Source organism: Pagrus pagrus (assembly GCF_965226575.1).
Source record: "Pagrus pagrus genome assembly, chromosome: 2".
Classification (NCBI taxonomy): domain Eukaryota; kingdom Metazoa; phylum Chordata; class Actinopteri; order Spariformes; family Sparidae; genus Pagrus; species Pagrus pagrus.
In genome coordinates this window covers 29,528,047-29,552,167 of record NC_140186.1, presented here as the reverse complement: position 1 = coordinate 29,552,167, position 24,121 = coordinate 29,528,047, and the positions used below count along the sequence as shown (strand labels likewise).

The 24,121-nt window shown below is 40.2% G+C and overlaps 2 protein-coding genes across 2 annotated transcripts in view; one reads left to right on the top strand and one right to left on the bottom strand.

Moving 5' to 3' along the window:
- The window catches only part of cryba1l2 (crystallin, beta A1, like 2), a 40,082-nt gene that overhangs the window by 9,023 nt on the left and 6,938 nt on the right, over nt 1–24,121 (bottom strand). The window lies entirely within an intron of this gene.
- On the top strand, nt 683–5,593 carry LOC311267105 (beta-crystallin B2-like; the record flags this gene model as incomplete). Its single annotated transcript, XM_084369956.1, is given in 8 exon segments — nt 683–757; nt 761–781; nt 785–857; nt 2,009–2,103; nt 2,553–2,671; nt 3,338–3,470; nt 3,607–3,749; nt 4,810–5,593. Coding segments are annotated over 8 exon segments (831 nt in total). The 3' UTR covers nt 4,982–5,593.

Sequence of the window (24,121 nt, the reverse complement as noted above, 5' to 3'; positions counted from 1 at the left end):
CTCATCTGATGAACAGCTGCGACACTTAATGTTACTTCCTGTCTTCATCAAGCACTCGATGTCACACATCCCGTCACTTCCCCTATCCTGTTCACACTTTTCGACCAGTTTGCTTGCTCCCTTGTGTTCGCTTTGGAAAAAGCATCTCATGGACTTTCCTCTTGCTTCTAACGCCCACCACAATATTTTACTCACCCACGTAAGAAAAAAGGCAGAGGCCTTTAATTTAATAGCTCTGCTCCCACTGTGATGAGGAGAAAGATTGTCCATGCACACTCTGAACCACTTTGCTCACCCAGAGGTGGAACAGCCAGGTTATTGCTTCTCACGGCTTATTGCTTTTCTTGTTATTATTCGTCCCAGTGCTTCTTGACTATGACAGTGGAGGGAATATGAAGTTTTAAATCTGTGACAGGCTGTAAAACGTGATGGTCAGCCTGGATCATTATTATGAGACTGTTATCAGAGTTAGGGCCTCGAAAAAGACTTCAAATTTGACTTTAAACCAACTGCACGCTCCTTTCAGTTCATGGATTTAATGTCAGGTTGGTTATGAAGCCATTAAGTCCGAGCCCACATTGATTTTCATTTTGTCACTTTTGCCTCCTCACATTTATTATCTTCTTTCAACCTATATTTCTCTGGCTCTCTTTCTGCCCGGCCGTCTCTCTCTCTCTCTTTGATGATGGGGGTATTTCTATTCTGTGGGGGCTGTGAGCTCAGCGAGTTTGTTTCTGTGTCCATAATCCCCTCTCTCTGAGCGCCAGCATATAAAAGCGCATAGGGGCCTCCCGCACTCTCACACAGACCGCCAGTCTCAGCCCCGTGTCTACTCCTTTACGCTCACACTGCCACAGGTAAGACAGTGGACAAACATCTTAGGGAAGGAGAAAGAAAAAGGAAGCGAGGGAGGTAGAGAGCAGGAAGAAACGGATTTAATACTTTGTAATAAGAAGTGTGAGCTCATGATATGACTGTCAAACTTACTGTCAAATTGTTGGTGGAATTTCACTGTGGCAGGTTTAAGCCTTTCACATTCAGAATAAACATTAGAGATCATTCTGAGTATACGTTATGCTAAATATAACGCTTACATCCAGTCAGCTTGGTTCCACAAACACAGCACTTGGATTATACAAGTGCTCAGTTTGTAAATTCAGGTTCAAACGTGAAAAAATCGTTTAACTTAAAACGTTTAAACGATTGTTTACCGTGGTCATTTGCAAGGAACGTTTCTAGATTCATTTAATTTTCTTTTGTACTTCGTTTTGGCTGTTTTGGTGATTTTTGACGGGAAAAGTTGCTGTTTTATAACATAAATATCAGTGTAAAGCAGGACAACTGACAAGATACTAATTTGTGTGATAAAGTCTGATCTGATTTCATCTTTTTTAGGGACTGTATGAATAATATTAGGGGGGCATTGTGGGGAGAGGGAGGTATTTTTTATTAAAGGGAGGACAATCTAAATCTTTCAGTCCATTGGGAGATTGAGAGGGTCTTTAGTCATTGAACGTTATCTCTCTAGAGAGCTTTGTCATCTCCTAAAGCAGCTTCCTTAATGTAATTCTGTATTTTAACAGGAAGCAGAATGTGTTAAAAAAAACAAACAAAAGAAAACGTCAACATCTCATATAAAGTGAACGTGGCAGCTCTTGTTTCAAAAATACAGAAGTGCTGGAATAGTTGGAAAACAGGTGCATCATTGTGACCATCATTTTGGATATCGCTAATCAACCTGTATTACCCAATTTGGTGGCTGTTGGTGTATTGGAGTACATCGTCTTCAACTGCTCTGTAGTCTGATGGTATGGCACTAAAAACAATCGTCTACTTTGCTTCACCGCCTTCAAAGGGGCTGCCAGAATCAACGAAAAACAACACTTCCCAATAGCTGCTTTATGTTTAACGCCTCTACAAGTAATTTTCATACAGTCCTTAAATGTGATCGTACAAAACTGCTGTTAAGAAGTGATTTGAAGCATCTTCTCTTCTCGTCTCTTTGCAGTCATCATGTCTGGAGAGAAATCCAAGTCTGCTTCCCAGACTGATGGGAAGGCGGCTCAGAACAAGATGTCTGAGATGGGCATGATGTCCTACAAGGTGCAGTACACACACACACACACACACACACACACACACACACACACACACACACACACACACACACACACACACACACACACACACACACATTACACCCCACATGTCCACCAGATGGTCAAACATCTGCAAACATAGAATTTTTCACACTGTGTGAAGCAGCTGGCCTCACTCACAGTTTACCTTCGGGGCGGATGTCTATTATCACGACCTGATGGTTATAGCTCAGTGAGGGGGCGGTTGACAACTACAACTGGCAAAGAAATACCATGTGAGGCTTCTGTGCGTTAAGTCACCGGGGGGGAGCTGTCATAACAACACAGTCATTTCATTTAACTCCATGTTTGGTGACTTTATCTCCTCTGCCACGGACTGTTCCAACCTATTTCTACTTGCCTCAGGTGTCTGTGACCTCCTTTCTCACTCCACACTTCTCTTTCTCTATCCAGATGTTTGTGTTTGACCAGGAGAACTTCCAGGGCCGTTGTATCGAGATCAACGCCGAGTGTATGAATGTGTGTGACATGGGAATGGATAAGGTGCGCTCCCTGCGCGTCGAGTGCGGACCGTAAGTAGCCTGTGCATGTACAGATGCAAGCACACAACCGCCCACAAACACAAGTACAGATAATGTACCCGGCACCCACACTCCTGTGAGCACAGAGCAGGTGATATCACAATTGTACCTCCCCATTATGTGACATTTCACACTTCACATTTGAGGCTTTCGGATGATGCTTTTATCCCGAGTGATTTGCAGAGAGTGCAGCGGTAGAGTGAACTTCACAGATAACACCATGCAATGATCACGTAACAGTGTGGGGCAATAAAAGTCAAAGGAAATAAAACGGAAATAAGGAGATTTCTTTTTTTTTCAAGGTGAGGGCAAATAATTGCAAACAAGAGGAAAGAAAACAGGAGAACAGTGACAAAGTATCTTTTCAAAACCATGTTTGTTATAGAGCACAGAAAGTCAACTTCCATAAAGTTTGGGCACTCAAAAGAGACACATTCAAGTTCAGTAGAGGCTGAGGTATCCTGACTTACCCGGATGACATTATCAGGGTTGTTTTTTCAGACTTCGAAAGCTCATTCAGCAGTTTTCGGAGGCAGAGTAGTACTCTTCATGATCACTAAATTGATCTTCATGTGTGAAATCAGTGGGCTGCTCCTTTAAGACGATACAATGCTCGTCCATCACACGTAGAGCTCATCACCTTCCTCCCCTCCTCAGCTTCGTCGGCTTTGAGCAGATGAACCTCTGTGGTGAGATGTTCATCCTGGAGAAGGGCGAGTACCCCCGCTGGGACTCCTGGAGCAACTGCCAGAAGAATGACTACCTGCTGTCCTTCAGGCCTGTCCGCATGGTAACCCCCACGTCAACAGAATACTTCCATTGGCAGCTTATTTTACATTTGCGTAGCTCCTCCCACTTTTCTTCATCTTCTGTCTCCCATCATTTCAACTGCTTTCCCCTCTTTTTCTTTCCCCGCCCTCTCCCAGGACCCCGAGAAGCACAAGATCTGCCTGTACGAGGTCGGAGAGTTCAAGGGTCGTAAGATGGAGATCATGGACGATGATGTCCCCAGCCTGTTCTCCTACGGTTTCACCGATAGAGTGGGCAGCATCATGGTCAGCTGTGGAACGTGAGTATTGTGGCATGTGGATTTAGTGGCATCTAGGTGTAAGCTTACAGATTGCAACCGACTGAGCACCCCACCTCTACTGTGGCTGCTAAAAGAAAAAAAAACTCAGAAGATCCTCTCTAGAGTCAGTGTTTGTCCGTTCTCGGCTGCTGAAGAAACATGGCAGGGCAACATGGTGGAATACATGCAATCGCTGTCTTGCCAAGACTTAGATGAGAAGATGAAAAGCACTTTAATGTCTGTATGCTCAGTTGAGCTAAAAGCCTCTAATAAAGGGCCTTTTGTCACTGCACTTAGCCCAGGGCTAAAAGCAATCTCACAACTTTCTCAGCCTCAGGCTAAGAAGCTCCCACACTGGCACAATCCAAAACGTGCTAACCCTGACTTTTGCCCAGGGCTTGCGAGCTCCGGAGCCCCTTAATTGCAGGGTTATCCACTGAAAATCAACAAGGGACTAAAAGGTCCCAGTGTAAAATAAACATTGGTTTCATGTTCCAGCCAACATTTAACCCAGGGCTTGTAGAGGGGCAGTGTAGAATCATATAGCCCTGGGCTTAGTTTACCCCTGGGTTAACAATGTCTGTGTGAAAAGGGGCTAAGTTATCCCAGGGCCAACACTTAGCCGAGGGCTAAGGATAACCTTGAGCTAAGAATATGCAGTGTGAAAAAGTTTAGTCGAGAGAGTGGAGAGTGTAGTACGTCAGCAGCTCAGTGTCTGTGTCAGAGCTGTCACAGGCAGCAGACACAGTCTCTGAATGCTGTGATTACTTCATTTGTTCTGCTCGCTGACACAAACAAGTGAGAGGCAGTCTGCCTGAGCACTGACATCACTGTAATTATTTGTTAGACGTTTAACCTTGATGATCTGTGTACATCTGTGTTTCTTGCATCATTCGCAGACATGTTACCTGTCTGCTACTCATCTTTCAACCTTCTGTTTGCTTTCCTTGCATCTATTTTCTCTGCACGATCATTCATTTTCTGTATTCCTGCTACCATGCAATCCATCCCCAATTTGAAAATGTAAATTCTTCCCTCCCCCTCTGCTCTCTCTCCGCAGCTGGGTGGGTTACCAGTTCCCCGGATACCGTGGCAGCCAGTACGTGCTGGAGAAGGGCGAGTTCAGGCATTTCAACGAGTTCGGCGCCCGCTGCCCCCAGATGCAGTCCATTAGGCGCATCCGTGACATGCAGTGGCACCCACACGGCTGCTACACCATGTCCTCCAAGTGAAGCGCAGCGAGGGCGAGAAAGAGAGGGATCGGAGGAGAGATGGAGGCGGAGTGCGGGCATAGAGACGGAGGGGGAGGCGGAGGAGGGAGGGCGAAGAAGGAGAGGAGGAGGGAGAGGATGTAATATTTCCTCCTCTGTCCCAAAGTCTCTGGCCAGTTTAATTGCAGGATGGAAGGAATACAGTAGGTTGTTATTTTTAGTTGTTGGAAGACTGTAATTTAGCGACCAATGAAAAGTTATTCAAAGGGAAGGGGGAGATAATTACACCGACCATTGATACTACATCTGATAATAAACTATTTCTGTTCTCCTTCAAGCACCGTCTCTGTTTGTCAGCTCCCGTCTCCCCACTGTCTCTCTCTCTCTCTCTCCTCCCCTCCCACCCTCTCTCCCCCTCAAACTCCTCTTCCACATCACACCGACGTCAGCCCTCACTCAGCCCATTAGAGCCGGACTGACTGGGGTACCAGTGTGGAATTGTGTGTGTGTTTGTGCGGTGGGCGAACTGAGACAGAAGAAAGCCGCAGCAAGAGGAGCTGTGGTGAATCCTCTGTGCTCAGATCCTGCAGCCACAGCAACCTTAAACCCCAATAAAGTATCTCACATCCTGTTCCACTTGAAATGACGTCTTATTTATCAGATAGGGTGATGATATAGATGTCCAAGACAAAAGGGCTGTGGGAACAGACACATAAAGGGCCCCCTCCTACCTACAAGGACAGTCAGTGGTATTTTGTGCATTTACCTTAATGCTAAAACAGATCCTAAACTTAAAGCTGTTACAATCAATATTTTTCTGAGTTACAATAGTTGCTCACAGTAACAAACCAGCAAATAATTATAACCTGTATCTGTAGTTCCCCTCAGCGCTACATATGTTTTTTTAGTGTCTTTCAGCTCATTGTTTCACGCTTAAAGCTCTGATGAACCTGCTGTACACTTCCTGCCCAATACCAAACCAAAAAAATGGCTACTAGCTAATGAAAGTATTGGAACATTTAGCAGCTAAAGAGCCAGATATACATTTCCATTGGGAATTAGAGAAGAGCCACGTCACAACTAAAAGACAGTGAATATTAGACTTACATTTATCAGGTGGCAAGAACAAGAGTGCAATGTATGCTAATGCTGCCCTGCATCTGATGTATGTGGAAGTACTGAATAGGTTCCTGTTCGCTAACTGTTCAGCAACATGGACTTATGTCAATGGTGTGATTTTGGTGTGTGTCTGCTGGCCCCAAGTGACCAAGAAATTACTTTAGGGGCACCTGAAGTAATTTTACTCATCAAAGTCTGTTTCAAGTCGGAATGAGACAATAAACACTCACACTGAGTTGATTGATGGATTTTCATTATCACAGTCGTGAACTGTAGTAATATGAATAACTTGAAAAGGCTGTCTAGCTCACTGATTTACAGTCCTCTATTAGTTTCCTGATTGATCTTGAATGGCCTTAGCCTGTCAACATGACTGAAGGGACTGCGGGCACAGTGTATCTGCCATAACAACAAGTTAAATCGATGTGGGTCAATACTACGGATACTAAAAAACAACAGGGAGATAAGATTACCACCGTTTATTTATCCTCTACTTGCTTTAAGATTTGTTGATTGATTGTTTTTCACTAAAAAAGATGTGTCCTACCTGTGATGCAATAGAAGTACTTGACTTCCAGCACCAGACCTCTGCACAGATGCTTGCGGTTACATCAGCTACTACTTATATAATAGACACGGATCTTTGAGCCTACCGTCCTGTCAGCGGTTGAGTTACATTTTGTCTTATGAAGGTGTCATTTTTGACACGGAAAATAATGACTGGAATATAAAGACAATATCTAACGTATTAAGTTCATGTTGGAGATGAAAATAGGCTGCTAAATGGTTCTCAGCTGAGTTACGTCGGGGAAATGTTAATAACATTCACTTGAGACGGAGCTTCTGGTTTTAGGGCCTCCATTAGTGCCCAAATGAGCAGTTAGAGTTTATTGTTTTGTTCATTGTAACTCTAATCAACAGAAATTACACATTACATTTAAACTGCATTATTATGAATATTGCAACAAAAAACGCAATATAATCTTTTGGATTGGATATCTGTCTTTTCTCTAAGGCACAAAAGTTTTTATTGATCAACTTCCTTGAGGAATCGACTGTCTCTCTCAATTTGTTATTGTCAGACGGGCACAACTCGAGGTAATTTGCAATTTCTATCCCACGTCCAGTCACAGTGTGATCACTCAACATAATGCCTGCTGCAGAGACACAGATTTGATTTGTACTGATGGAGAACAATTTGGACCAACATTGTTAATGTGTGAAAGAAGAAAGCACTCCAACTCCTTTACCCTAGCACTCTGTCTCAAACGGCACATTATGTTTTGGACGATTTCATGCATTATTTATCGTTCTCTAAAAGACTATTGATGCCTGGTGTGGCCGGCAGACGTCAGCACCAAAATGGACTTTACCACATTTGAGCTTTAATACTTTCTTTTTATAAGATATAAGCGGATATGCGGTGCCTCCCTCCCTCCCTGATGCTTATCAAATATTCAAAAATACCAAACTACATCATTCATGACGTAATCTGCTCATTCTTGTCAGTGCGGTGCGGTTCTGTCCACGGTGTGACGTTGCTGATAATTAGACTTCTATAGAACAGGGCTTTTATATTGCTGAGAGTGCTGAGAGGCGAGTTTCAGTAAACTGCATTAGAGTTTTATTCAATCATCGCTAGCTCAGAAAGGACGGCACATGAATGTGATTCACTGTGTCCTTTCATTAGCTTCTCTCTCTCCCTCGCTAACCTACTGACCAATCCATACACTTTCTATTTACATACAACAAAACATGTATATACTCCATGTGCCAGCTCCAAAAATGGGGTTAAAGTTCATACTGATTGATTCATCAATACAGTGTCCCTAGTGTTATAGCAGGAAGCCTCTTGTCTAACTACTTTGTATTACTTATCTCTCTAAAACTCCTGATTACGTAAGTCACCTTACTGGCAACACCATTTATTCTTTCAGGGAAACTCCACAACACTTTGATATTGAACTAGGCAGCATTAGTCAATTGTGTCTTACTCCAACACAGTGTCAGGGTGGGAAGATATCTGGGGTGTCCTGCAGATAATTCTCTACACAGAGAGCGTTGGAGCACTTCCCAGGCTTGGATGAACATGAATCTTTCCTACCTGAATCATCAGTAGAGTATGAGCAACTGTGCTGAACAAAAATCAAACTCATCGATTGAAAGTCCAAAGTATGGGCCTGTTCTCATTAAAACTGTAGGAGGAGAGTTGACTGCAACTCCTGAGTTCTTACTGCAGTAAGAAACACTCAAACACTCAGATCAGGATTCTGTCTGATGGCAGGCAGAAGCTGGAGTTTATGTTTTTGAGACTCAGATCAATAATGAATGAATTTTGCATTTTACATCAGATCACTTGATTCTGGGGCACTGTTGTTAGGATTCAGCAGTGGTGCACTGTTTCGTCCTAGTTAAGCCTTCTGAGTTTGATGAAGCTCTGATTAATTCTGGCTGCTCACGCTCCATAGCAATAGCAGCTTGGGCTGATGAGTACAGTACAATTTAAAGTTACTTGCCACCAGTGGTGGAAAAGAGGACTGAAAATCTGTACTCGAGTACACTTACATTACTGAAGTATTATTCAATTACAAGTAACTATTGGTTTTAAAACAATAGTTAGGTAAAAGTACAAAGTTTTCTTCTCAAATGCTACTCAGAGAATTTGTTACTTTATAACAAACTGACCTTAAAGGACAACACGGTTTCATAGTGTTTTACTTTGTTTATATGTGGCGGACCCTGCCACCTTTCTAGCTTCAGACAGTGTTCTGGGGAACAGTGTTCTGGGAGAGAGAGAGAGAGAGAGAGAGAGACTCCTCTCCTCCTCCTCCTCCTCCTCTCCTACAATGTAAAACATTCAACGAAACGAGGAACATTCATTTTAATAAGTTCAATTCGGTAATCTCAGAGTTCAAAGAGCTGAACGACATATCAAAATTAAAAATACTCCTGGGAGAAGGAGATAAGGCATACCTTGCTGCCCAATATGTGTCAACATGCCACAACCTGAGGGACAGTGAGTGACTGACACACACACACACACACACACACACACACACACACACACACACACACTGTATATACTGTATATATAATTAAGAGTGAGTATAGTATGGTTAAATGAATCCTTGTTGCCATGATGAGGAGTCATCTCTCCCAGGGGAGCTAATTGATTGGCAGCTGTGGGTCATTCAATTACGAGAGCAAAATGAAACTCTCACTTATTACATGAATGAATATTGCACAATGAATGGAGACTTACCAGAAAGAGAGGATACAGCTGTAACAGGCAGTCGTCACCACACTAACATGTAGGTGGAGTGAGCAACAGAAATAGCAAAACCAATAGGAGGCGGGTTTCCAGATGACAAAAACTGAACATTATGACACTGATAGAAACAAGATTTATGGCCTCGTTTGGACTGACTTGATGTTTCCTATTCGTGTATGAGGCATTTTACTATGTAGTGCTTAAAATCCACTGTATAGCTGCTTTATGACGTCACATCTGTAATTTGACCACTTGAAAGAAAAATGGGAGTTACTTTGGGACTAGTGGTTCTTGTAACTGGAGCTTAAGATTTTAGATGTTTATTTTAATATGTGATGATGCACCCATTTCAGCACATTCCTCATTATTTTTTCATCACTCCTCTCTGAAACACTTCTGAACCCCCCCACAGACATCCTTCCCAAAACCACAACACATTTACGTGCAGTCCCACTCCAGAAATAGATTCTCTTAATTCAGCCTGGCAGCCTGTTCCTCTCTTCAAACTAGAGAGGGGAAGGCACACTTTACCTGTCACAGTGAACCCACTTCAGTTCAGTCTATAAATACATTGAGATAAGACACCTACAAGGTGCTGTGAGTCTTCCTCACTATGTAGTTAAATATGGATTGGAGGAGTATTGACGTCAGACTGACACGCACACACATGCAAATGCGCACAAGTTAAAACACACATATGGACGCTCATATGTGAGTAGACCCGACCACAATCCGGCACACTCATGCACACATATACACACACACACACAGGCACACATGCGGCTACACTTATTTCCAGCCCTGCTTCTGATGTCATTCTGTGAATTGGGACTGTTTCAGCAGCAGGGCATTATGGGATAGCTTATAAGAGCTTAATGGCTCCTTGAGGTACGATACTGCTAAATAATGGGTAGAGAGCAAAAGAGAGAAGGAGAGAGAGAGCGTGGGATGAAAACACACACCCTCACACACATACATATCCACCCAAATCCCCACCCTCTCACTTTCAATTCAAGCGCTATACACTCCTCACTCCATCTGGTGAGTTAGTAGCTCTAGTCGCCTGATTGGCTGCTCAGACAGGAGGTCAATCACCACCGCCAATACAGACTTATCAGAAGCTGTTGGAGATAATGGAGTGTGTGCTTGCAGTTTCTTTTGTCAGCTTATACTCTCCGTCCCTGGGGTGTGAGTTTGCTCTGGTACTAGTCTCAGTGGGTTGGACATGTGGGTTTCTGTAATGACAACACAGTGATTTTCAATCTCAGAAGTAAAAAGTATGTCTAGCTTAATCATAATCGACGCCTTTAGTTTAATTGGAATTTAATTGAACTTCAGAACCACAGCTTTTCTGATAGCTGCTATGTGGAAGACCAAAGCTGACTCTTCAATAAAAGGTAATGAAATAATCACATGGAAAAAGTGTAACAACCCACAAATAATAAAGAAACATTAACATTGTCTTATTTGCCTATGAGTGGTGGATGTTATAAAAATGAAATGAAAATTTATATTGATCAATTAAATGCATATTTTCCATTTGCCGGCAATTTTAGTAGAACTACCCATATTTGAAATCTACACATTTGATTTCTTGCATAAAATATTACCAGAAGTGAAGTTAGTGATGAAATCGCATACGCAAATTGTAAATAAATGTCCACTGTGGTGCACGCCCATAACTTGAGAAGGATGGAGGAGACAGAGATAATCAAAGATAAACTGTCTGGTTGACACAGCACTCTAATGTGAAACCAAATGATACAATATTACTTTATTTTAAAATAAAATACATTTAATTAATGAGTAATAGATTTATATTAAAAGTTATATTGCATTTAATTTCCATGCAATTACATTTTGTGTTAAGATCAATTAGATTTAATTGATGGGTAAAGGTTTTTTTTAATTAAAAGTCAAATTGAATTCCATGACATCATATTTCAGTTAAAAGCTAAATGTTTTGTCATTTATTGTAATCTCAAGCCTGATTTCCTTAAACAAGACTATACCACCTTATTTTTCATACTGGAAGAAAAATTAGTTAGGCCATCATCCAGTGGGACTGAATCATCCTGGAATTTTCATCTGAGCCAACATACAAGGTGCCTTAACCCTCTGATCGGTGGAAAAAGCCCATGAAGGACACCTCCTGCGTCATTGAAGGCTAGGTGCTGAAATGCACTGGTTTTTTTGCCCGCAGTAAAAGATTTTTTTTCTCTGAGACTGCTGGAGTTTTGCTCTTAATTAAATCACCTGTCATTTTATAAGATTGGTAAATTAAATATAAATCAATTTACATTTATTTTAAGGAAATGACTAATTTCATCATATCTTTTTCTTTTGAAGAACCCACAATTTCATGGTGTTTTTTTCTGAAAACAAACCAACTAACCAAGCCACACCATTTAGGAAGATCAAATACTAAAGGTGACGATAAAATGCAAATTATATTGTGGAATGAAGTTATTACACCTAAATACATTTATATTTGCATTGTTGCATTACAGTTTATTGGTATTATTTATTTTATTTAATTGTGTTTTAGATGTATTTGTCAACTCAACTCAACTCAGCTTTATTTATATAGCACTTTAAAACAACCACAGCCAAAACAAAGTGCTGTACATAAACAGGTAAAACAACACTGTCAGATTATTTTGACATCTATTTATTTGCTTCTTAGATTATTTTTAAAATGTCAGTTTAACATTTACTCGTGTCTATTTATTATCACTTTGTATGTGCAACTTTACCTTTTATATGTATTTATATTGGTTTTTTTTTCATTCACATTATGTAACTTTTTTGTGTACAGTATTTCTGTTTTCATTGATTTCTTTGTCATTTGTCATGTTTGGGCCTCCATACCTTAGGCACAAGTCATTATCTTCTACCTAACTGCACTGTAACTGTTTCTCAGGAAGCTTAATGAGTTTAGTCAGAGATATGCCGAGCAGATGATTCCCTGTGTAGTGTTTATTGCTATCACTTTGCCAGCACTCCAATGTGTCATCAGTACTAATTTTACTGTGATATTTGAATAATGTAGGCCTACATGAAGCCTTATTAATCATTACAATTGGCAAATGATTATGATGCAGCCATTGTTACATGCAGGGATTGTCATGTATAAGTTTGGAATCAGCTTGTACACGTATGTTGAGTAGGAGTGGACTGACAATTTTAGTCTCATTGTCCAATTATGAGTAACGTTAACTCATCATTAGGAGTTGGAGGGTGTGGGACCATACGGTGAAAAAACTTTCTCTTTTCTCTCTGCTGTATGATTCTGTTGAACCACTTCCTGTCTAGGTCTGCTCTGCAGCAAAGCATATTAATGAAGCACAAATTCCCTTGCATATACTTGCACCTCTTTTCATGCACACACATATGCAAACACACACACGCGTGCATAAACAGTTTAACCTGACAGTTGGTGTGCGTCATGGCGCGTTCATTCTCATTCAGTGTCTCTATAAGAAGTCTCAGGCCGACTGTTGAGTGATGTAAGATTGATATGTAACTCCTCTTCTTTTCTGCTCAGACAAATGAGTGGGTGTGTAAAGCTGCAGGAAGATGGATGGGGTAGACAAGGAGAGGGAGCAAGTGGAAATAATACAGCACTGATTATCTTTTTAGTTTTTTGACATGGTTAACAACATGGCAGGGGGGTTCAAAATGTTGCTGGCAGGTATTTCAGTGACGTGTGACAAGTTTTACCTGTTCGGTGTGTAAAATGAAGGACGATAACATGTCGGCCTCTCTCTCCATCTGTCTCACCACCTATCCCCTCCCCCAGACTTTAACTAAGTCTTTCTCCCTCCTCATTTGACAGTGTCTCTCTCTGTCTGGAGCTCAGACCTTTCCCTCTTGAATTTACTCTGTCCGTATTACGTTCCCATCTGCGTCACGCATGAGGCATGCCCGAGGGTTAAAAATAAAAGATGAAAGGGGAAGAGAGGAGAGGAGAGGAGAGGAGAGGAGAGGAGGACTGATGACTAGGGGCGAGGACATGGAGGATAGAGGAGGGAGGGCTGGCCTTAGAAGCAGCAGCCTGCAGCAAAGGGAGAAGTCCATTCATTAAGAGCCGTTTGTTCATGTCACCTGCAAATGTGGTGTCACAGTGAATGAATGCTTTCTGTCTGGCTATGTCACTGGTCGACACAAATCCTTATGAAAGTGTCTGAGTCCTTAGTGGTGGGAGATAATGGGCTGTACAATAAGCAGAAAAACAGGATGTGATGTGTGTGTCCTGTGATGTATTCCTCTCGTCACGATGTCCAAATGACAACAAAACTAAGGGCAAGTTTTTTAAAAGTCCAGTTTTGTGTCTGTAACCAAGAGCAACACCATGAAAGGACCGAGCAGAGATGACACATGAAAATGGATGCTTTTATCCCACTTTCCACGATTAGCGTGTCTCTCTCATCTCTCTACTGACAGCTTTTCTCACCGACTTTGATTGTGGCTGTTTTAAACAGGCTCAGATAGGTTTGCCTTAAGACATTATCACATCAAACCTGCTTGAGGCCTCTGGGGCCTTACTGACCTAGTTTATCCCAATTTCTGTGTAATGTGTACCGCTTTTCTGTGGAGGAATATTGCATGTATAATAATGTGTGTTTGATTAAAGTCAGATTAAATAATGATTTAGGGGAGTCATAATTTCAAAAGAACAGAATCCCCTAAAAATTAAAATTCAAGTCATTATCTACTCTACTAAAGTCGGATGAAATTTCGTACTCTTTTTGGAGCTTCACAGCAAAACAGCGTCGCAACATTCTACCTAATAATTAAAGTAGATAAGGACTTGTTTTAAACGTAAAAGAGAAAAACGAAAAGAAAACAAGATCCCAAATTGATTTGAAAAGATGTTACTTAAACCCTCTACTCGCACTGGAGCTTGTGCACCCTATTCAGACAGGATGTGCGCTAATGCTTTTAGCTTAGCAGCTACAGTGAGGATTTTGGGGGATGTAAGAGAATGTAAATAACATCTTTTCAAATCAATTTGTGATGTCGGCTTTCCAGAGTCTTGGATTACACTGGACGAGCTGCATGGAGCCATTTCATGTTTTCTTTCAGTTTTGTTTTTTACATTTAAATCAAGTCCCCATCTACTCCAGTTGTTTAGGTGAATGCTGCAACACTGTTTTGCTGTGAAGCTCCAGAAATGTTTTGTGAGCGAAAAAACTTCACCTTACCTTCCACTGAGATGGGGGTGAGAGGAGGACAATCGAACACATGGAACTGAATCAGGGAATTTGAGGTTTGTTACACCCCTATTGAATGTGAATGTCTGTGGTTTATCTTTGGCAGTCTGGGTAATGGTGCAAGGTCAGTGTTGAATGTTCAAATGACAGTTCTATCAAACACAGACGCTCAAGGACTTGTGAGTTGCTGCTGTGTCTCTACAGTCTTCAGCAGCTGCCACATTTGAAGGTTACACTTTTTCCGTAGCGTAACAAAGCAGAAGGGTTGCATCATCTCCTGCTTATGTGTTGTGTATTTGAAATATGTTAATGTGAATAAAGGAATACAAATATATACTTGGTAGATGGCATGTGTATTTAATGCATGAAAACAGTTGAAAACATAGTGTGTTGAGCAGTTTTGTGCAGTGAAACATCACTTAATTTCATAAAACGTGTTACATTACACACATACATTATACACAAAAAAAAGTTTGGTAACCTCTGCCAGGTTTTCCCCTGTATTGGTTTGTTGGTTTGTAAGCAGGATTACACAAAAACTACTGAACAGATTTCCACAAAACTGGGCTGGAGAATGCGTCTCGGCCCAGAATAGACCCCAGTAACTTTTGATGCATATGTGTCTGTGTGTGTGTGTTTATGCGTTTTTGGTACCGTTTCTGACATAAATCTGACATATGCATAGTATAGTTCTGTTCCCCTAAGTGATTTAGATTAGGAGGAGCTAAAACTAAAGTCTGGATGTATATTATATGTTTTAATCCCAAGAGAGCTGGTGGCCACAAAAGCATTAGTTAATAGTCACCACTATACAAAATTAAACTCCAAATGTCTATCCGCTTTAATCATAACAAATCTTTAAATTGAAGATTTCACAGAAATGAATTCAGTAAAAAGAAAAACATTAAGAGAAAGGATATGTGCTGGAGACCCACGGGGGTACCCTCCTGTTCCACTTTGAGGAATAAGAAACTACACCGGATTTCTCATCAGCATGAGGGTGAGTGGATAATGACTGAATTTTGTTTTAGAGTGAACTATTCCTTTAACAACTGATTATTGGTTAATTCATTAGCATAACTGATCTTTGTCCAATGCAAAATGAGAGTCGGCAACATTAGGAGATAAAAGAACAGACAAAGTAAACACCAGGTTATTTAATGATAACAAAACAATGACTTCATTTTCATAGAGGAGCGCCCGTCTGTCCTTATTGAGGCTACTTAATGGCTAAAATGTAACAACTAAATTTTGTCTTTTTTTTATTTGAAATTTTACTTTAAAAATGATTAAAATAAAACAAATTTTATAACAGCGCTATGTATTTTATTTTGATATATTTGATAATAAAGTATTTGTAATTAGTAACAAGATACTTTTTTGATGTAATTGCGCCGATCTCTGATTGTCAGTTAATACATTTTTAATCGGTTAAATTCTTAATGGCGAATGATCAATTTGTTACTTTAACTGAAAAAAAACAACCCAATTCAGATATAAATGTATGGAAATCTTGTTTACATTGTGGTAGAAAAATCAAGTTGGAAAACCTCAAATCTCTGAAGAAAACTAGATGCAGCATGACAGCAGACTGAGAACCTGGACTGAGGAACGTATATAACACAGTGATCCGACACAAACTGTCAATTAATATCACAATCAATAATAAGCAGTGGGTTATTTGAGGATGGATGCCATCTCCCTTGTTAGCACAATGACCAAACTGTATCCCCCTTTTTAAATTGCCATTCGCCCTCTCCATCCCCTAAAAAAATGCAGGGATAGAGGAGTTGTTTAGTTGAATATGTTAGTCTAGTTTGCCTTATTAATTGATCCTTTATCTGACTGAGGTTTGTGCAAGTTAGACTGTATGGCCCCGACTCTGGCTCCCAGTGACAGTTTTGCCTCAGATCTAATATTCTCTAAACTATATACTATAAATACTCAAATCTATACTATATTGTAACTAATACAGCCCCAGACCAAGCTACCTCTGTAACAAAATATTTTAGGGGAGATATGACTAAACATATAGTTTTTACAAAATATTTTTGGCGTAACCTCAGAGTGAAGTAGGTGATATGACTGAGAGAATTAACTGCACTAGTTACATCATTTGAAAAGAAGTTTAAACAGTCACAACAAACTAAGTATTATCACAATGCTTAATGTCCACATCAGGTCGACATAAAATACATGTATGTATTGAGCCTTATAGAAGTTTATATCAAAATTATCATCAGCATTATAGTATCAAGAATTAGGCTATAGTCTATGGGAAGCATATACAACTGGCAGCCCGTGGGCCAAACTTCATGTCAGTGGGATAATTAGCCCATTTATTAGTAATTATTAGTAATTATGCACAAAATACTTCACTTTTAACCCAGTCTGTTTTAGCAGAAGGAATTTCCAAGAATCAAACTGACAACCAACTACTAAAAAGGTGCACTGCTTTTCCCCCCCTGTACTGATGTTTCTTTTACAATTGTGAAAACTAAGCAGAGAAAACAATATGTGAAACTGTATTTAAACACATTTAAATTCCTGTATGTATGTATTCCTGAATGTATGTAAATGTTTGGCCTCTTGGCACTGCCCTTTTTTTCAATTCCGGCATTTCTAATATGGGATTTTTATTGTGCACTCTGTTTTCACTAAGTAAGGACTAAGTAAGGACCCTGGCTTCAGTTTGTTTTCAGCTTAAGCTGTCAGGGTCAAATTATTAGGCTGGCCATGGCCATGTCCTTTAAGTGTTAAAGCTAGACTGGCAGTGGCTGACATAATAAGGTAATAAGCTGTTGCTGACCATGAAACTATTTCCAGCTGTCAGAGAAAGCAAAGAAAGGAAAGAAATGTAATCAGTTCAACTGATGTTTATTAGTATTTTAAATATTTGATCATTTTTTTTATTATGGGATGGGGTGGGATTGGTGGAAGTATTGTGTCTCAGGAGTGGGTAAGGTGAGGGTGGGGATTCAAGGGTTGGGGGTACAGGGTGAGGAAGGGGAAGACAGAAGTGGGTGAGGTAGGTAGGATGTAGGAGGCAGGTTGGGGTTTCAGGGGGAAAGATACTGACTGTCTTTCCTGAGTCCAGCCACGGCAGGTTCCTCCTCTGTACTGTAAATTTCAGTATGCACCACAGCTTTTCCTTCCTCTCTCTCTTCTTTGACTTCTCTTTGTATCTTTCATTTCTTTCTCTCCACTCGTCTTCATCTCCTCCTCCTTCTCATTTTGTTTGTACTCCATCTTTACTTAACCCTCTCCCTTAATCTCTTCCTCCTAATTTTCTGTCTTTTCTCTGTCTTCCTCCCTCTTCTTCTCATTCTCCTCCTCCTCTTTCATTTTCTCCTCCTCCTGGACCTCTATTTTAGAGGTGAGCTCCTGAAAAATAGGAAAGAACAGTATAGATTTTTTTTTACTTCACATGAAAAAGCTGATTCTGAACCAGTTCAACACAAGCTGTTAGAATCCAACAGGTCATCAGTGTGAAGTATTAGTATAGTATTGGAGACAAGGCTGTCCTCCAGAGCATCACATCTCCTCCACTGCTCTTTACTCTTGTTCATTTCTTTCAGAGACAGCTGGTACAGGGTGTCCACGTGAGCTCTGCTTGGCCTCCCTTTCTTTGATTTCCCTTTCGAGGAGTTCATCCTTTTCTTCAGCTCCTCTTGGGGATGGCTTACCTCCACCTGCCTGCTAGTCACCACCTGCTGCTGCTCCTTTCATTTGATGGTGAGCTTCTGAAAACAGAAAAACAGTACATTAAAAATAAATGAAAAAGTTATATATCAAAGACCTGCAGCAACACCTGTTTCCATTTTAATTCTTTTTCTTTGGATTTAAGTGTTGGTTATATTATTTTGGTGGTACGGTTTGGGTCATAACATTAAATCAGACCTCACACACATGCTGGGTTACTTATGTTACAATGAAGATTTAGCTTTTTTCCATCTTTAATCTGATGATTAGCACCACTGACAGCAGGATTAATATGTTTTGCATAAGGGGAGAAAATGGTGATGTCAGAGGCACTGTATTTCCCAATGTGGCTTATACAAGAAATTAATAATGTTGCATTAAATTAAACCTGTGTGAAAATTTAATCTGCTTTCTAATGATTTACTATGTTGTTTTTTTTAAGCTTTACACAAAATATGAAGAAATAGCAGCAAATAACCTGTTAGGCCGGACTAGAGAGGCACAGTGCTGAAAAAAGTCATTTCAGGTCAAATATGAAAATCTCACCCCGTTTCTCTCACTGGATTTTCCGTCCATGTCGGCACAGTGAAGTTGTCCTTATCACAGTTGCCCAGAGGAGCTCAACTTGAAACTGGACTGTAGTTTCACAGTTGAGCAGAGCAGACTTACTTAAACAGAAGGCGTAGATATCCAGTGGGTATCTGTTGAATTATCCGAAAATCAAGTGTTTGTTCTCAGCAAAGACAATGTTAACAGGTCAGGTTGTTGAATGCGATTGAGGTTTTTCTACAGAAGCACAGTTCAACATAGATGTTCATTACGGTGTCTCTGTTAACCCAGAGCCCACACTCTTAAACACATAAAACACGTCTGTGATGAAATATCCCAGGTGTTTATCAGTTTTTCAGAGAGTTGTTTGTATAAATCGGAGGTAGCCTATCACACACGTATATCAAACCTCTGATTCTGTTTCTAGCTTCTTGTAGTTTTGTTTGAAGTTACCACAGACACCCAATATCACAAATGTCAACCCTTATGGCTATAGATGAGGTGAGATGATCTCTACAGTCCGTAGGATACATCCCCTGGGAACCATGAATGTCTGTACCATGTTTACAAAGATATTTCACAGAATAAGTAAACATGTTGACCTGTTGTCTCTAGTTGAAGAGTCAGGGCATCGCCAAATACAGGAAGATGAATCCTCTGGAGAACATGAATGTCCGTACAACATTTACCAACAATCCATCCACTGTTTGTTGAGATATCTCAGTGTGGACCAAAGTGCCCGACATCGCCGTCCTTAGAGCCAAACAGCTAATCTATCCTAAAACATGTGGAAAGTCCCCTCACGGTATATTTAATCACGTTGGCAGTTATGTCTGTCTGAATGACCCCCACAGGTAGCGTAAAAAAGTAAAAAGTAATAATTATTAGATATAAAGTCAAAATTATGAGAAAAAAAGTCACAACCATGAGATTAAAAGCTAAACTGATGATACTGTGTGTGTGTGTGTATGAAGAATTTCAAGTTGTTTTAAGCCAGTCTAACACACTGGGTTGTGTAATGAAAAAGGGTTATTAGTAAAAATTGGATTACTCTGTCAGTTTACTTTGTTTGTGTAATGTTTCAGGGAACTTGTCTGATGCTGGTGTAGCTGTTCAATGTCCATGTGCCTTTTTTTTGTATCATGTTTTCAAGATGTTTTTGCTTCAAAATAAAAATTGGTGTCCAACATTGTTTTGTGCTTTTAACACTTCTCCGCCGAATCATCTGATGCAAAAATATCAAACCTACCCACTAAAAGCATACAGACAAATAGAGGTTATCAACATCTCCTGATGCTGCATAAAAAGTGAACATTGGCCGACACCTACCCAGAATCCCATAAAACCCTGCGGAAAACACCCGATTCAAGTCTTTGATTTAACCAACACACATCAAATATTAAATCCTTAAAGATATCCTCTGTTAAACCTGCATGTGGCAGTGTGATTTAAATCTGTTAAGACTTGAATAATGTCCGACAGTGGCTGGTAAGAGCTTAGGGACTCTCCTTGGTCTCTGTGCGTCACATCACTGACGTCTTTCTTCATGTCACTCTACACTACTGGAGGTTAGTATGTTATATGTGTGAGTGGCTGTCTGTTGTTCCTTCCTCTCTTTTCTTTGTGGTTTGTTCTTCTTCCCTCGACTCATTGTCCATTTAAGTGCATTATGCAGGCACCCATCCCTTTTACACACCTGTTAGTTCTTACATTCTTTTTTTCTTTTCTTTTCAATGTGTTAATTTCATGTCTCAAAGAACCCACCCACCCTTACATACATTCATTAATTTATTCATTCACACTCGGTTATTCGCTGGTGGAGGCAGATATTTAACCAGGATCATTTACTTTCCTTCTCAATGCAATACCACTTAACGGTGTGCTTTTATTGTCGAAAAGGTTCATAATTGATTTGGCAATATTATTACAGAACAGTCGGTTTAAAAGGTTGTCGCAATTAAACAACTAATTAAGAGAGACAGAGTGAAAAGACAGAACGTCTGAAGGTGAAAGATGGAAAACCTTAAAGACATGCCCTTACACCTTGAGTGAAGTGTTGAGCAGAAAATGTATGCACAGACGTAGAGGCATACGCAGGCACAACGAGCACAGATAGCATTTGGGGGGTGACGTGAAGGAGGTCTGTGTGAGAAATGTGTGAAAACAACTTGTGAAAAAGAATAAACCTGAGAGCTTCAGTTGATCCAATTAAAGTATGCTTTGGCACTGCTTTAATCATTCCAAAGCTTCAGAGAAATTAATCAAAACTGACATCAACGCTGTTCCAGGTCAGAGGAGACAATGGAAAAGCTGATTGTTTCCATGTAGAAAACATGCGCTTGACTGATTGTCTGTCTGTGCAACATCCTGATCAAACACAGGATAAGTGAGCACAATTTAAAACAGCCAGCTGGGAGTGTGTATTTGGTCACTGCATGATAAGAAAAGCACTACATCCTCTGCTGTGAATAATAATTCTCACTGTTGGAAATGCTCTGAGCTTATATTATGAAGTTAATTGGTTTACATGGGGCGCACATGGATTTTAAATGGGTTTGAAATCCCCATGAAAAGGAGGGTGGAGTGCTATTTGCATATTTACGTGCCTCGTGTAAAAATGGTCTGGTAGGGAGAGAGTTGGCTCCTCAGGGGAGATGTGGCACACCTGTACCACCTGGCTCACCATGCTCTGGTTCTCTTTCTTCACCATGCCAGTGAATTTAGCTACAAGTAAAGCCATCTTAGCCCATATTTGTAACTAGAGACACATTTATATATACTGTATTATCAATGATCATGGAAGAAGTTATCCTTTCTACCTTTTCTAATATATGTCTGTACGAAGCACGGATTTGTTGAAACTTTACTCTTCTTTATGCTGCAACTTAATGTTTTCATTAACTTACATTTTCTATTTCATGCCATGCTGTGCTTATGATCTGGTCAGATTTAGGTACAAAGACCACTGGTAAGGTTTCGGAAAAGATCATGTTTTGGCATAAAATTCCTGTTTTGGTGGCCACAAACATGGCTGTACTATTCTGTATTCAAATCTGTGCAAAATAGCCTCTACAGGTGTTATGTAATTACTCTGTACACATTTATTTTTTATCTACTAATGCCAAATTTAATTTTACAAACACCTATATTACTCATGAAATAGTTACTAGCAGAATGATTCAAGATTTGGTTTGAAACTTTGTTAAATTACATAAAAGCAGCAACCCACACATTTAAACCGGAGTGATCACAAAACTAAAAATCAGGTGAACTGAAAAAAGGGCAAGAGAGAAGTGTGTGTGTGTGTGTGTGTGTGTGTGTGTGTGTGTGTGTGTGTGTCTGTTATATATATATATGTACAGTATGTATTTTGCAAAAATAATGTATTGTTCCACATCTAGGCCGTTTGGGAACCACCAACCAAACAGGAACAACTGAAAACTGAAAAAAAGCAACACTAGCGTGAAATAGTATCAAAACTGTGTAGTGAGTTGGATGCATGTGAATGTAAATACATATGGACCCTCAAGATACCAACAAAACTGGAGCCGGCGTGAAACACTCAGCAGAGAGCAGATATGTACGGAATGCATTCATACATTTTATTTCCCCAGTTTTCCTGTGATAACGAGTAAATTTCATTTGTTTTCTCGAGATCTCGAGTTATTATCTCGTAATAACAACTGCCGTTTTCCCGAGATAACGGGATAATTTTCTCAAGATCTCGAGATAACCAAACTTTGTTTTCCCGAGATAACGATATAATTAATTCGAGATCTCGTCATTAACTACATAGCTGGTCAGCTATGCACACTAATGTGTACAGTATATTATCTGTAATAGCAAGGCATAATGCTATTTCAGCCTGTGTCAGGCCTTGATTGAAAAGATATGTGACGCGGTGATCGATATGCTCCTGCTCCTCTGACATTGCTACACTGAATGATGTTTCCTGCAATGATTTAATATCATTGTCATCATATCATCACTATCATTTTGTTTTCTCAAGATCTTGAGAAAATTATCCTGTTATCTCGGGAAAACGGCAGTTGTTATTTCGTGATAACAAAAAAACAAATGAAATTAACTCGTTATCACGGGAAAGCGGAGGAAATAAAATGTATGAATGCATGGCCCTTTAGGGCTTCCGTATTATGACCTTAATTTTTTTTTTTTTTTTTTGGGATTATTTTTAACATTTGCCTTCAATGGACAGTGACTATGGAGATACAGGGGAGTGATGGATTGACAGATATGACATGCAGCAGGCAGACTGTCAGCACTGCAACAAACCCATCGATGCACTCACAGTCCAACTGCGCTATACAATTGTATAATTTTAACAATAATATCAGAAAACTGTCAAAACATAGTAAATCTAGACTTCCGTCCATATGTCCTGTGGCCCAAAGTATGCTTAGAGGCTTTCCTACATGTCTACGTACTGTGTACGGGCTCGTCACTTGTTCAATTAGATGCCTGACAAGGGTAGTTGCATTGAAACATGGCTGTTTAATAAATCTGTCAGTGTTGAGATTATGTAGGAGATATCTTTATAACAATGTAGCATAATTTATTCTGCCATGCACCTGCCTGTATAACGGTGTACACGGATGCTTTATTTTCTCATGCTTCAAGATCAAATTTAATTGTGAATTGGACATCTTATAAAGAGAGCGAGAGGCAGATAAATCAATAAGGGGGGTGCTCTTTGTGAGAGCAGTGAGAGAACACTGAGAAGAAGAGCTATGATGAGAAATGGAGCGAGCGAGTGAGGGAGGGAGGAGGAGGAGGGAGAGTGGAAACAAACAAACAAACACGTATGGCTGAGTGTTATACAATTGTTCTGCTGGTGATGAAAGATGAGGAGAGGAAGTAGCACTGACCAAAGAAAGCAGAGTGAGTACAACCACCAACCTGTTGTTGTTAAGGAAGACAGCATCACTTTACACAGTGTCTTTGCACACTGGATGTCTCCCAGTTATTAGGCTCATTTATCAGGTTCACTCTGTAAACTACTTTACTGCACTTCTAGGTATTTATAGCCTATACTTTGGTTATAAAACTGTCCGTATCACATAAACAACCTCAATAAAGACCCAAACAATTAACTAAACTACATGAAATGGGGGCCCATAGACTAGAGGTTAAATTGAGGCAAGTAGTCCACTAAAACACTGTATGGACTGAGGCCTAGCCCACACATACTCAAATATTTTTACAGCGATCTGCATCCCGATGATCATTTTAGTACTGTTTCAGAGAAGAAGTTCCGTCTACACTCACACAACTGAAAACTCATAG